The sequence below is a fragment of the Acanthochromis polyacanthus genome, chromosome 16 (assembly GCF_021347895.1).
Source record: "Acanthochromis polyacanthus isolate Apoly-LR-REF ecotype Palm Island chromosome 16, KAUST_Apoly_ChrSc, whole genome shotgun sequence".
NCBI classification, from domain to species: domain Eukaryota; kingdom Metazoa; phylum Chordata; class Actinopteri; family Pomacentridae; genus Acanthochromis; species Acanthochromis polyacanthus.
In genome coordinates this window covers 33,111,576-33,127,257 of record NC_067128.1, presented here as the reverse complement: position 1 = coordinate 33,127,257, position 15,682 = coordinate 33,111,576, and the positions used below count along the sequence as shown (strand labels likewise).

The window sequence follows — 15,682 nt, the reverse complement described above, 5'->3', positions numbered from 1 at the left end:
TTCAAGCTCATCTAAATGTAAAACCAGCCACGTATTGATATTGTTATTCTGCATTTCTGCAGAAGATCCTCCAACATCTTCACCATATGTTTCTCCACTAGCAGCTGTTAAATAGCCAGCAGGACTGTGAGCAGCACATTATCTTGAATAGCGTGCAAGTAAGTGCATCCAGATTGTTTAATCTCCTGCAAGATTGTACTGGCGTGTTATGAACGGATGAACGAAGGAGATGAAAAAAAGCATCAAAGGACGTATGCTTTGTTTGGTGCAGAGCAGCGAGGAATTGAAAGGCTTCTATCGGCGTGCAACTGTTGTTCAGATATATTACACCTGCAGTACAAATGATGCTGCTGCATATGTTTCACCTCCTGCTGCTGTTATAAACTCAGACCTTCTGTTGTTTAGTCAAAGCCAAATATATCCACAAATGGCTCATTTACAGTCTGACTGTAAAAAAGAAATGTCAATTATTTATACGGAGCTGTTATTCAGAAACTGATCTAAATTCTGTAGCATTAACTTAATGGACATAATGACTAAAACACCACTACGAGTGAAATAACACTGGACAGTAACAGCAGCATATGTCACAGTCACTGTGGTAAAACAACCATCTTTTCTGTTAAATGGAGAAAGCACGAGCATGACTCTGATGAAGTTCTTAAAAAAAAAAAATTTATGAATCAGTGTTTCAGCTCATATCGCCTCTGTATTCGACACTATTATGAAAAGTCTAATTTTACTGAAAAATAATTTGCATTTTACAGCAGTTTTTTGTTTGTAAAATTGCATGAATTAACGCCAGCCAGTTGTTTTCAGTATTATGCCAATAATGCAAAATTCCATTTATTTTATTTCTTTAAAAAAAAAAAGACTATATTATCCATACTTTATGTTCCTATTTTATTCAATTCCATACATTAATGCAAATTGAAAAAATATACATCTGTAACTAAATATCTAACCTAAAGGTTTAGGTGCATACTATCAGTTCAGTGTTTTTCCTCATAATTTTAATGTAAATATTTTTATTTGTATATACATGTCTGCTTCTAGGTCTACTTTTTTACACTAAGCTAACATTAGCTGTTAGCTTAGTGTTTTAGCAGTCAGAACAACTCTAGCTGGGGTTAGCTGTTAGCCGTTAGCTTGGTGTTTTAGCGGTCAGACCAACTCTAGCTGGGGTTAGCTGTTAGCCGTTTGCTTGGTGTTTTAGCGGTCAGACCAACTATAGCTGGGGTTAGCTGTTAGCCGTTTGCTTGGTGTTTTAGCGGTCAGACCAACTCTAGCTGGGGTTAGCTGTTAGCTGTTAGCTTGGTGTTTTAGCGGTCAGACCAACTCTCGCTGGGTTAGCTGTTCGCTTGCTGTTGTACCGGTCAAAACAAGTTTGGTTAGCTATGGTTTGGCAAATCTTTTTTATTATGTCCAACATAATGCGTAGACTCTTGAGAGTATAAAGATGCATTTCCTCCAAGGCTGAATCTTTCGTATATATTCATTAAAGCTGCTGTCCGGAGTTTCCATTTGTTTTCAATTTATGTATCATTTTTTAACAAAGCTTAAATGTGTTAGTCTAGTTCGATACTATAATATAAAGTTAGTATAACGCGATATGAAAATTTATTCCTGAGCTCCGCCTTCCTCTCATAGACCCCCATGTTATTCCAAAAAGCGCCGATCGCTGCCGACCAATTAAGTTCGAGCTTCAGCTTTGTCATGCTGTCAATCAACAGTTACGCGCACAGCAAGCAAGCCCATGCAGAGGTGGGCGAGCTACGCACTACGCAACCGCGCACATTTGTTTTGCTTGTGGAGGAGAGAGCATCAGGGATCAGCAACTTCCAGAAAAGTTAGCAATCCCACGGCTTGTCAGGCCAAGAGACTGCAGGACGTTTTTTGGCCCGTGGTCGGGGAGCGACGCGAGCACCCCGAGCCTGACGGGGCTCGGGCATCTAAACGAAGCCGTCAGGCTTCGTTTAGATGCCCGACCTCTGGAGGAAGATGTTGGGGCGTCTGGGACATACTCTTCGTCAGAGGAGTCATGCAATTCTGAACTCTAGATAGAAATAAATAAACAATGTAACACATATACACGCGTAAATGCACTAAGTTTGATAAACAACGTCATCGAGAGGGATACACGAGTGTAATCACATATTGAAACTTTACTCGTTCGTCCTAGCAGATTCATGTTATTTATATTTTTGGTATTAGGACAAGTTAGACTCAATACAGCATTCTAATGTAATTCCTTTATTATTTACTAAATGTAGAAGAGTGGAAAACAGCAAAACAGGCAAGATGCAGCACTCTGGGCACTCCTCTCAGGTACTGCGCACGTGCACAAATAAAGGGGCGAAATCAGAGGGAGGGAGGGAGGGAGGGAGGGACCAACAGTGTTTTAGGAGATGCTGCGATTCAAACTCCGGACAGCAGCTTTAAGAGAATTAAATCTTTATCCTGAGCAGATATTATCACTTTTGCTGATGGAGCTGGAGATATTTTTGCACTTTGTCCCTAAGACATTTACTTAAGGTCTTTATTTATTTAAACAAAATTCTTTTAAGTTTGCAATTTCAATTATTTGTGAATAATTGGTCGTAAATTTTCACTTCCAAAAAAATAATACAGGGGTTTTGGAATCAATAGCGAACACTTTATAAAAGGTGTTTATCACAATAATTTGTAAAGTGAATGCATTTCAATGCAGAACTTTTATGTCTATCCAGTTACTGAAGCTGTTTTCTCCAGCAAAACATATAATAAAAATGTCTGTAAATATATTGTTTTTGCACTTTATTTGACTTGAATAAAATTTTTTTGTTTGCCAAACATTGCTTCCAGTCATTTGACCATTTTAAAAAGATATTCTTCATTGTTTACTTCACGTGGAGCTGCTGCTCTGTTGCCTTCCCCTCACATTAACTCGGGCTGTGAAGGTTGCGCTGAATGTCCATTGAAGAGGAACAACAGTGGTCACTTTGATTTAAGATGTTTTGAAAAGCTTCCCTCCCACTTTTCACTTGACAAGTTAAAGTGATAAATTTGGGTTTACAGCTTTGGCTATCTGTATTACACGTCTCTATGCGGCTTTAATGTCTTTATAATATCTTCATTTGCTGCTCAATTGACAATCACTAACACCAGCAACTGTAAATATGATGCTGTTAAACGGTTATGTAATTCCAGACCTATTAGATTTGTTATCACTTCAGCTGCAGCTTCAATGCAAAATGCATTCAAAGAAGACTTTAAAGATTCCTTCAACCTTTAGATGAATTCTTAGACGATTCTGGAACTATACTGGAGGGTGATTGAGTACTTACAGCCCACCATCATCATCGCCACAGAGAAAATCTTCTCTCCATCTGTCGTTGGAGCAATGTTGCCAAATCCGATGGTGGTGAGACTCGTCATGGTGAAGTAAAGAGAAGAAATGTACAGAGTGTCCTTGTTGGGTCCTCCTTCCCACTGGCCCGAACCGCTGGCATTGTAGCGGTAAGGAGTGCCGATGCTTATGGCCAGCTGGTAGAGCCAGCTGTCAGTCTTTATGGTGTTGGTGTTCTCATCGATGACCTCATAGTCCCCGATGCTGTACCAGATGCAGGCGAGCCAGTGGGCCACCAGGCCGAAGACGCAAACCAGCAGAACCAGGACGGCGGCTCCGTACTCCAGGTAGTGGTCCAACTTACGGGCAACTCGACCCAGACGAAGCAGACGGATCACTTTCAGGGAGCTGAAGAGGCTGCTGAGACCCTGAAGAAGGAGATGAAAATACAATTTTAGATTGCAGAGGTGACCATCTTTTAACAGTTCACAGTGAAGAAAAGTTCAGACAGCTCGGAGAGTTTGTGCTCTGACTACTTAGTTATCTGTGTTTCCTGAAAAGCTGCCACATTCATTTAAAACACATGCACCAGCCACTTAATTAGGTACACCTGTTCCATAGCTTGTTAACACAACTAACTAATCAGCCAATCACATGGCAGCAACTCAGTGCATTTATTCATGTAGACGTGGTCAAGACAACTTGCCCAAATTCAAATCAAGCATAAGAATGGGGAAGAAATGGGGTTTAAGTGACTTTAAACATATATTTTTTCCTTTCAAATAAGAAAATATCTGTAAAATAATAATATTTTTTGCTAATGTAAACACAATAAATAAAATAGTGTGATTTTATAGTTAAACATTGTAAAGAACACAAAGCTTTTTGTAAAAAAAAATATAGATTTTTGATGTGGACATTATTGATAGGTTTACATTTTTGAAAGGCTAACATGTAAGTCAATTCTTTTTTCAGTGACTTTGCTAGATATCATCTGTAATTTAGCAAACCAGGGAAAATCTGTAAAGTAACTATTAAAAAAGCCTAAAACTGTTTAAAAAATCTTTTAGTTTTACAGTGTAAAGTTAGAGTTACAGCAGCTTTATTAGAAAGACATGGATTTACTTACTGGGAGAACAGAGTCTTCGATCCGTGTGCTGTTTCTGTGGAAATTTGAAGAGTCACGAAGATGACTTGCTGAAGAGGTGTGAGTGAGGACGTCCTTCATAAATTTAAAAAAAAAAAGATGTGACGTTTGCGTGCAGTGTGCTCAGGCCATTGTAGCAAGAAATCCATCTCAAATGAAAAGAAGAAGGTTGTCTATATAAGCAGCAATAGCGTTCTCACCTCGTCCACATGTTCAAAGGCGTTGATGATGTCGTAGGGCAGGCAGGACAACAGGTCGATGACGAACCACGTCTTCATGTAGTTCATCCTGATCAGCTTGGCATCTGATATCACCTCTCCGGATGGACCCACAAAGGTGGTGTGGAAGTTGAGCACGATGTCTATGAGAAAGATGACGTCGACCACGCTGTCCACAACCAGCCAGGCCAAGTTGTTCTGCTTGGTCTTGAAGGAGACATTGTAGGGCACCATGATGGCCGTGTAGAAGGTGAGGATGAGGATGACCCAGTCCCATGTGGTCTTGAAGGTGCAGTAGTGGAGGATGATGTGTGGAGGAGTTTTAGGTGCTTCCTGTTTGTACTGAGGCAGGATGTCTGATCCCAGCTGGAGAGCCTTTAATTGAGAGAGAAGGCAAGCATAGAATCATGTATGAACTGCCTCCAGACAGACTTTAGATCTTCTACCTTTCAACCACTTTACTGGTTTAACTTTACGCCAATCAGCTACAATGTTAAAATGTTGATTTGACCTCCAAATTTCCTAGACCCCATTCTGATCCAGCATCAACAGGATGCAGTGGAACAAGTTTGATTCTCATAGGCTCCACTGCACAACTCAGAGTATCCAAAGAATCCACTGCCAATGTCCTGGTACCAGACTCCATAAGACACCCTAAGGTCCTCTGGTCCAGTCCCAGTGGTTCATAGCATTTTTGAGCACAGGTGGTTTTAATGTTGTGTTTAAGTAGATGCACAGATTCTGATTCAGACCTGGGCACTGCTCACCTCGGCCAGCCTGGACGGCTTGTGGCTAACCTCAGTCTTGTTCAGCGGAGCCAACTGCTGCACCACATTGCGATTGTTGGTCAGAGCTCGAGTCAGTCTGGCAAACTTTGTCCATCCTGACAACAGATAGAGACGACGATCATATGGAGACACACAACACAACATGGCATCCATCTTAGGCTTTTACAGACAGATAGTGGGATTTGATTTGCAGTATAATCAATTTCTTAAGTCAAGCTTCAGTTCAATATTCCATTTAATTGATTTTATACGTGATGGATTATTACCACCATGAGATACCATCAAAGGCGGGATTGTCACACAGTAAGGAAGGCAAAAGTTTCTAAATCCCCACCCTCACCCCAACTGGTCGAGGCAGATGGCTACCCTCCCTGAGCCTGGTTCTGCTGAAGGCCTTTTTTTTTGTCCTTCCTGGTAAATGGGGCATTTTTGGCTGATCCCCACTGTTATCAAGTGCTTGCTCAAAGGGAACCCAAAGGAAATTGAGGGTTTGTTAGGTTCTCTGTTTAAAATTAGTCAGATCTTTACTATGTAAAGTGCTATGAGACGACATATGTTGTGAATTGCCGCTATATAATTGACTGTCACTTTGTTGTAACATTTGATTGAACTGAATTAAAACTACAGATACAACAGTTTAAACCTGCATCAGACACAATGAGTGAGATGCATATATCTGAAATTGCAGTCTTGTCGTTTTGCTAATTGTGTTGTTTCAAATTTCAGTTAATTGTTCAGTCCTACTTCCATCCATTCTTTCACAAAAATGAAGCAAAATTGAATAGAAAAGTCTAATTTGCAATGTTACTCCATTTTTCCCATAAAGAAGTTGTAGCAAGTCGTCAGCAAAAGGTTGGAGCAAAATTCTGACAATATTACTATTAGAAGTTCCTCTCAACATGGTGACCCGCAGATAGTTTTTAAAAAAAATACTTATCAATAAATCCAGACTTAAACTGCATTTCTGTATTAAAAAGAAGTCTACAAGTACAGTTAAAGTCTCCCAAAGCTCATCTCTGTGTATCAAAGTTTTGTATTTTTAAATTTTTTTCAGTGGAAATGATCCCTTCTTGCTTCAAATGGCTTCAGACTGTGAAGATCTACCCTCTACAACTCACTGCAGCTCCAGCACACCAGCTCCAGTATGACTCTGCTCAAAAACTATGAAAAAAATTGATTAATTCAGCATGACATTTTTAAATGGGAAACCGATTCTGAAAAGATTAATGATTGGCAGGACAGGTTCCTTAGGGTTGTTAAATGTGGTTGTTTTTTTTTCTGAGACTTTCATCAGTACAGTGCAGTTTCAATATGGAATAGCTCAACCGTTTGCTCACGGTGGGTCTTCTAGCATAAAAAAAAACATCATGCGGACTTGTAAACAGGGTAAAAAACAACTGTTTGATTTACACCAGAGAGGGTCTTGCATGCATGTTGTAATAGATATAAATTCTATGTCAACTACACGATGTGGCATCTGTAAGACACAATGCACGACACGGTCCAGCAGCTCCTTCGTAATGATGGTGCTACAGCTCATGAACATGGTGTTTTAGTCTTTACTGTAATTTCCTGTCTTTTCTTGCAGTATTTTCATACATATACTTTCCCTATATGGTCTGACTGCCTCTGTTTGATGTATATAAAAGTCTCAGTGCCACATTTAACCCTCGGGGAACATCGACCCACGGAGACCAACGTTCACTGACCCGAACACACAACACCTGGACAGTTGTATGTTACACACCAGGAAACAAACGTCTGTTCAGTCACAGTCACTGTACTCCAGACTTTTGGTTGCATTTCGCCCTCCATTGTCCTTTATCCTCATGGTGGGAATTTTTGAGAGAAGTCCAAACATTTTAGTATAAAATGCAACAAATAACTAGATACAGTTGAAGACAAATTTATTTGCCCTCCGATGAAATTTTTTTTCAAAATTTTCCCAAGTGCATTTTTAACAGAGCAGAAGATTTTCAGCATAGCACTTCTAAACATAATAGTTTTGTTCAGAAAGCATAATTTGATTGTTTTTCCAAAACTTCGTTAAGGTTTCCAGCTGTCACGTGAGAAAGCATCAAGCCAAAAACAAAAGAAAGCAGTTTAGATTTGAGAAAAAGAATTGTTGATGCTTACAAAGCAGGAGAAGGGTGTACAAAGTTAGCACTGCGTTTCCAAGTGTCAATGGAAGAAATGGAGCGAGAAGTATCATCAAGAAATTCAAAAAGAGCCACATAGTACAGAACAAGTCTGGCAGAGGTAGGAAGTGAAAGATTTCAAAGATTCTGGAAAGAAAACCTGTGAGAGATGTGTCTACAGATGCTAGAACAACCACCGAAACACTAGTTAATGGCTCAGCCATGTGTCAGAGAGACCATCAGTACAGCCCTGCTCAGAAATAATGAAATAACAGTGAAATAGTTTTATTTCTGTGTGCAAAGTAAAACAATGTAAGTATCCCAAATTAAACTAGGATGTTTGGAAAAGCTGTGTAAAAAATTCCTTGATCTGTTTGTTACATCCTCTGCCAGTCATGTGGTTGGTAATAGACTTTGTAGAGCCTCTGTGTGTTGGGATGACTTGTGGAGATTATATTGTTTACAGCTGGCTGAAGACTGAGCTCCAGATCCCACCTGGCAGTCATCAGGAGTGATTGGCCTGGAGCTCCAGACCTGCTCTCAGCCCTGGTTCTCCACACCTCCCGAACCGTTGGATTGGTCCACCACCACAACTCCTCCTCCCACAAGATCCCAACTATCGCCACTCCTGTGATATAAATCTGCAACCAAACTTTCAGGCGGGGCCGCTGGGATTTAATGTAACCACTTTGCCCTGGTGCTTCTTGAGTTGTTGTGTTCTGTGTGGTCGATAGGTTCCGTAGCCACTGAGGGGTGGCTAAATGGACATTAGAGCAACTGTTAGCGTCTGCTAGTTTGATGAGGAGCAATCAGTCTTGGTGAAGACTGTAGCTCCTGCTAGCAGCCCACTAACTTGGTGAGAAGCTACTTGTGTCTTTGTATATTGTGTCTTGTTAGGAAATGTGTTTTGAGGCACCAGTTTTAGTTGGTTAATTATGTGAATTCTGCACTAATTTGTTTTAGCTTCTGTTGTTTGTGGTTGATGTTGCTACAAGGGGTCCTCAGCTTACGTCAGAATTCTGTTCCTGGCTCTTAACAGGGAATTGTAATAAAGAGTGTCAGCTTAGCTTTCAGGGAGGGCTGGTGATGGTCACACGCATGCACTAAATAATAAGATATTTGGCTGCAAGACTCAAATATGCATTAATCTCATAAAGTGTTGACACCCCTTCCATGGAGTTAAACAATGAGAATAAATGCAGACAAAAAAAAAGAATTCTGTTCCTGCGGTGCAACATAAGTCGATTTTCACTGTAAATCGAAACTCGTACTGTCCTATGCGTCCCCTGTGTATAACATTCCAATGTGGTGTACAACTGTCAAAAACAAAACTGTCTTCCTCTTATAGCGCCACGTGATGACGTATTCATCCACTCTGCTTGCCAACTAGTTTCATGTAACCAGTTCCAACATAACGATGAAACACAGGTCAAGGACGTCGTAAACTGAGGACCCCCTGTACTGTGTTTAGGCTTCGCTAAGGAGTTTAGTTGTTTTGTTTTTTTTAAGAAGGGGGCTAATAATTTTGTCTTCCACCGTAGGATGAACTCTCACCTTTGGTTGCTTCGTCCTCGATCGGCTGTTTGAAAAGCGTGATGTCCCTGAAGGTGCAGAGGAAAAGCACCACCTTGTCGTTCTCGTTTCTGATTGGGGCGACCTGCATGTAAAGCCATATCGGTGTTCCTGTAGGAAACAATACAAAATAAGAGTCGCGGACTAATAGAAAATGTAAAAGAAACAAATAGTACCAGAGTAATTATTACTTTACTCAACAGTTGATGACTTTTTTGATTAAATTATATGATTGAAAAGTGACACTCACTATTTTTGGTATAGAGAAGCACCTCGTAGAAGTTTGACTCGTAGCTGTCAAAGGTTTGTCTGATGCTGTCTATAGTCTGCTTATCCGTCAGATCACCGTACATGAAACTGCAAAGGAAAATATAATAAATAAATTAACACAACCGGAACATGGAAATCAGGACTCACATTTTCTTGAGATCACAACCAAATTTTTTATTTTATTTTTGGGACTGTCTTTGTCAAATTTGACCACTTAAATCATTTTGGATTTTAGAAAAAATCATTTCAATGCTCTAATTCAAGATCCCCAAATAAAGGAGATAAGAATCTGATAAAACTGGGTTAATGAAGGGTTTGGAAGGAGAATGGTCAAACACTCCCTCTGTCAGTTTGGAGATAAATGGGTTCATAGTTGTGTGTTTTGAAGAATGGTCTAATATTCCACTGTAAGGTTTTATTTGGATTGTGGGTTAGACCACTTTGCCACTGAAGTCTAGACCATAAAATATTACAGAAATTACACACAACTCAATTGGGATTTTTTTTGTTGTTGGTTAGACCACTCTGCTTCTAACCTCCTCAAATGATCTTTACAATTTTCATTTATTGATGCACTCAAGTTTCAGCGAAAAACATTCTTGATGCCGACACCTGAGCCATTGGACCACTAAAGCAATCCAAAGTAAAGCTGAACCCCTCCACTGCACCTTCACATCCAAGTCCAAACTGCGTCTTACTTGCATGTGCTGCTCCTGTGCATGACCTCGGCTCTGTGGTATCCAGACAGCTTGCAGAATCCATCGTTGCTGTAAACAACCGGCCACTGCACGATCTGTGCGTTTCCCAAAAGGAAGCTGGTTTCTGGGACAAAGCAAAACGACAGACATAAAAAACAAGACAGTGAGGAGCAGAACTGCACCTCTTGAGAAACCTCCCATTACAACTGTAACCTCACTGAACTTGGAATGATGTTTTAGTTATGTTGAGTTTTTACGTTAGTATCCAATGCTACTGAGCAACAAAAAAAAAAACTTGTCATATATGCATCATATATTATTTTAATTGCCACATATTTTATAATGGAAACAAAAAGCAAAAAGCATCAATAATTAAAGCAGCAGTAAACAGTGGTAATCAGATAAAATGTTTATGTTCCACCTTTAATGCAAATTAAATATTGATGAGGAGCTGAAAAAGTTCTTCAGTTTTACAGCAGTTTGAGGGAAGCTGCAGTCTTAAAACGACATTTTCTGCTAATTAAATCGCACAGTGCACACAAAAACCACCAAACTTGTGTTATCTGGAGCCTAATGCTTCAGTCTCTGATACGTTTGTGTTATAACTATAAAGTTGTACTACTGTTAAAAAGTTTGGGGTCACTTAGAAATGTTCTTATTTTTGAAAGAAAAGCAATTTTTTTCAATGAAGATAACATTAAATGAATCAGAACTACAGGCTAGACATTGTTAATGTGGTAAATGACTATTCTAGCTAGAAAATCTTTACTGGAATATCTCCATAGGGGTACAGAGGAACATTTCCAGCAACCATCACTCCTGTGTTCTAATGCTACATTGTGTTAGCTAATAGTGTTGAAAGGCTCATTGATGGTTAGAAAACCCTTGTGCAGTTACACTTAACAAAAATATAAAGGCAACACTTTTGTTTTTGCTCCCATTTTTTATGAGATGAGCTCAAAGATCTAAAACTTTTTCCACATACACGATATCACCATTTCTTTCAAACATTGTTCACAAATCTGTCTAAATCTGTGATAGTGAGCACTTCTCCTTTGCTGAGATAATCCATCCCACCTCACAGGTGTGCCATATCAAGATGCTGATTAGACACCATGATTAGTGCACAGGTGTGCCTTAGACTGCCCACAGTAAAAGGACACTCTGAAAGGGGCAGTTTTATCACACAGCACAATGCCACAGATGTGGCAAGATTTGAGAGAGCATGCAGTTGGCATGCTGACAGCAGGAATGTCAACCAGAGCTGTTGCTCATGTATTGAATGTTCATTTCTCTTCCATAAGCCGTCTCCAAAGGAGTTTCAGAGAATTTGGCAGCACATCCGACCAGCCTCACAACCCAAATACACTGTATTTGGGTTGTGGGTTAGACCACTTTGCCACTAAAATCTAGACCATAAAATATTACAGAAATGATATAGAACTCAGTTCAGATTTTTGGTGTGTTGGATCACTCTACTTCGAACCCTCTGATCAACTTGAAAATCTTCACACTGATTTCGTAGCCGTTCAGATTAGTGTCACTGAAGATATGACAATATAAAAATACATCAGTTTTTCCATGCAAATAAAGAACTTTTTGGCTTCATTCATTAAGTGTTTTTTTGTGAGTGCAGATTGTTAAACACTGCAGGGATGAAACCTACTTTGAAAAACTCTGGAAACAAACTGCTGAACAATACAAGACTGACCCAGAACCAAAGGGAACAAGAGGCTGGATGGACATCGTGTTACGTCTCAACTAGGTCGTTGTCCGGAGAGGAACAAGGACACTTTTGACATAAGAGTCTTACGTATTACCCTTATTAAGCCGTATATGAGCTGCTCTATCAAGCTGAAAAGGAAAATTATTGAGGAAATGTGAGCAGCCTGGAGGCCCTAATGAAAACTGTTTGTCTGCACGCGAGAAGTTAAGACAATAATAAATAAACCTCAGATTATTCACAGATCAGAACTGTTTAGAAGATGATGAATAATAGCTTTACATCCATTTATAGCTGCAATTAAAACCTCTCAGACTCACACGCCCATGCAGACAAGAAGAACTTTTAACAACATGACTGAAGAGGTTTGCTGAGATGTGTTGCTTTCTGAAAAATGCTCTACCCAGTGGGACACTAAACAGAGGTAAAATACCACAAAAAGCAGCTGTGTCGACATAAATAAATCACAATTATACATCCTCTTATAGAAACGGGCTGCAAATCTATTCTTTGGAAGACTGCATGCCACCATATTTACTGTCCCAATGTCTATAAGGGCTGAAATATTGCAGAAAATATAAAATAATGAATAAAATGTACCTGAAATGTCACCAAAGAGGCACCGGGCATCAAATATGGAGCTTGCTAAAATAAAAAATATTAATCTGACTCTGGCCTGTATGAAATTTTTGCAACATTTGCTGTATTTTTAATGTTATTTATGACTTTATCGTGCCATTAAAAGACTTGCATTACACTTCATTTTATTTTCTGACACACCTTACATTAAATTTCCAAGAATTATCCATCCAATAAAGTGCATTTATCCTTGAAAGAGTGGCCCTTTAATCAGCATAATTAATAATATCTGAAATTAATGGTCTTCAGTTTCACCTAATGATCAAATAGTTTCTCTTCCATAAAACCAGACTGCTGGTTTCTACAGATATTAGCAGAAAAAAAAGGCATTTCTTTCAGAATATCACAGGAACACGCTGTTACACATCTCAGCCTTATTACATAATTCATCATCTAAACACACTGTCAGGTAAAACTTACAAAACAAGTCTTTGCTGATTCAGTTTTCCATGAAAACGCACCAAAACAACATTTTGAGGCTACTTTAGCATCTACAATAACATGCATTTTATAATTAAATTGCATCACTTAATTATTATTTCCACCTGGGGTTAAAACTCACCGCTGGAGCGCCGGACGATGTTTTCCAGGAAGGTGTTCTGCGGAGCCACCAGCCCTCTCTTGCCCCCATGCATCCTGGAGGATCCGGACGGAGCTCGGTGCTGTTCGGTGTTTGGTGTCCTCTCTGCGGTCTGAGCGACGGGACCACGGGGGTCAAGCTCACAGCAACGACTCACCGAGTGTCCGGAAGGAGATTTTAGAAATAAAAGCCCCAGTGTGGCTCCAAGTGCAAAGAGATAGATAGATAGATAGATAGATAGATAGATAGATAGATAGATAGATAGATAGATAGATAGATAGAACTCAATTAATTAACTTTTTTGCAGTGAAAATTACATACAGGAATGCAAATGTACATAAAAAACTATATGTAGAATCACAGAGCCAAACACTTCCTTGTCTGTTTAATATCACTAAGGATTTCTAATTTTAGAAAAATGTTTACAATTTTATCTCTAAATTAAACGGAAATATGAATGGATGAATGAATGGAGGAATGGATGAATGAATGATGAATAAAACAAAAAATGAAAAGCCAAATTCCCCAATTATCAAATCAAAAATACAATTTTCATTTTAATGTATTTTTGCATTAGATATCTGAATTTACTGGAGTTTTTGTAATTTAAAAGATGTTTTGTCCATTTTAAATGCATTTTTAATTTTCTATCTATCTATCTATCTATCTATCTATCTATCTATCTATCTATCTATCTATCTATCTATCTATCTATCTATCTATCTATCTATCTATCTATCTATCTATCTATCTATCTATCTAATATATATTAGATGTATATATCTAATATTAGACTACCATTGTTTTCTTCAACTTCTTGTTCATTTTAAAGCCTGATACAACTAAAGGTACATTTGTTTAAACAAATATAATGATGACAACAAAAATAGCTCATAAGAATTTAATTTAAGAGCTCATATCTAGACATTTTCCATGGCTTTCTTGATAATAACCAAAATCATTTAAGTTCTTACACCAAAAGCTATGGCATTGTTCTGCCAAAAACAGCTTTTAGGATTTGATGTTTTCTTTTCTGTCTGTTTTAGTCCCGTGATCCACACAGGAGTTAGTACCTCATTGTTTAACCATTGACTCTGATTACTGCAGACATGTGCCTCTTCATGCTCTCCACCAGCTTCTGACATTGTTCTGCTGTCAGCCCATTCCTGTTGCATAAATTCAGACAAATCTGCTTTGTTTTTGGGCTTGTTTGTCTCCCTTTTACCTTTAATGATTTTCCACAGGTTTTCAGTTGGATTTAGATCTGGTGATTGAGCAAGGCATAGCTCCCATGTTCTGGGAACTATTCAGGCTTTAACTGATCTTGCCGTGTGGTAAGGGGCATTCAGTGAATGACAAAGGAGTTGTCAGTTTGTTAAACACTAATATATTTGGACAAAACATTGGACTGGAGGATAAACAATGATCAACATTTAATAAACCCAACAACTAATCAATGAATTGACAGTTAAAATAATAGTTACTGCCGTAGTCAGCTGTCGCATGTTTACAGATGACAAACAAGAGAAAAAGAAATACTTTTATTTTGTAGGAAACTCAATTGATTTCCAAGCATCATCACCAGTTATTTCCTCTTACTTCACAGACGGTGCCTGGCCTGAAATTCCTGCGGGATTTGCCTGGAGTTGGAGTTTGGGATTTATTTATATTTATTATTATTTATATAATGTAAGACAGTGAACTATTTTCCTTTCCTTTTTTATAATTGAGACTGAAAAATGTCTGAATACAAGTTTAAAAAAACTTGAGATAATATAACTTGGAGGTGCCATTTGGAATTTTATTCAGTATTAATTTGTGTATTTCTGGCTTAGTGGTGTAGAAAAATATTTACAGTTTTGTCTATTAAATTGAACGAAAATATTTGCAAAAAAAAGAAAAGAAAAAAAGACTAATTTACAAATGATCAAATCAAATAAAAAATGAAATGTTAATTTTAATTTATTTTATGAGATTTTTGAATTCATTGTAATTTTTTGTATTTTTAAATACAGTTTAAATTTAAATTTATATTCCTGTAGAATAACTTAATGTGGTTAAGTTCTGAGAAATACAAATAAGGAAAAAAAAACAACAACATTAAAGCAAACAAAAAACGTATAAATAATAATAATAATTAAATAAATAGGCTTTTCCAAAAACTCATTTTATAAATTTCACGGGACTATTATCACCTATTACCACGTCTATTTAGTTTAGGATTTATTTCGGTGCCATGTCACTTCATTCCATAGGAATATTTTTTTAAAACATTCTTTCTATTCTATTCTATTCTGTTCTATTTTTGTTTGTTTATTAAACTCTGAATTGGACCGCTTTCCAAATTCCATTTATATGGAATTCTTTTGTATTCAGTGTTGAATAAACAAATGTAAAAATGAAATGAAATAAATCCTGGAATAAGGAAATAAGGTGATATGTTAATAAATAACTGCAAAAATGTATTAAATATGTTTATTTTTTTAAAAGAAGGGAGTTTGTCAAATGACGACTTTTATTTATTTCGTTTAATTTTCTGATGCCACATTTATTCATTTCAGGATTTATTCCACAGTCATGT

The 15,682-nt window shown here is 38.0% G+C and overlaps 1 protein-coding gene across 1 annotated transcript in view; it reads right to left on the bottom strand.

Moving 5' to 3' along the window:
- Positions 1 to 13,198, bottom strand: part of LOC110958960 (potassium voltage-gated channel subfamily H member 5-like) — a 32,292-nt gene extending 19,094 nt beyond the window's left edge. The window contains 8 exon segments of the mRNA XM_022205699.2: positions 3,327 to 3,756; positions 4,458 to 4,550; positions 4,676 to 5,068; positions 5,461 to 5,576; positions 9,174 to 9,302; positions 9,442 to 9,548; positions 10,160 to 10,283; positions 13,084 to 13,198. Coding sequence (XP_022061391.2) covers positions 3,327 to 3,756; positions 4,458 to 4,550; positions 4,676 to 5,068; positions 5,461 to 5,576; positions 9,174 to 9,302; positions 9,442 to 9,548; positions 10,160 to 10,283; positions 13,084 to 13,156 — 1,465 coding nt within the window. The 5' untranslated portion in view covers positions 13,157 to 13,198.
- Between the last annotated feature and the right edge of the window lie 2,484 nt (positions 13,199 to 15,682).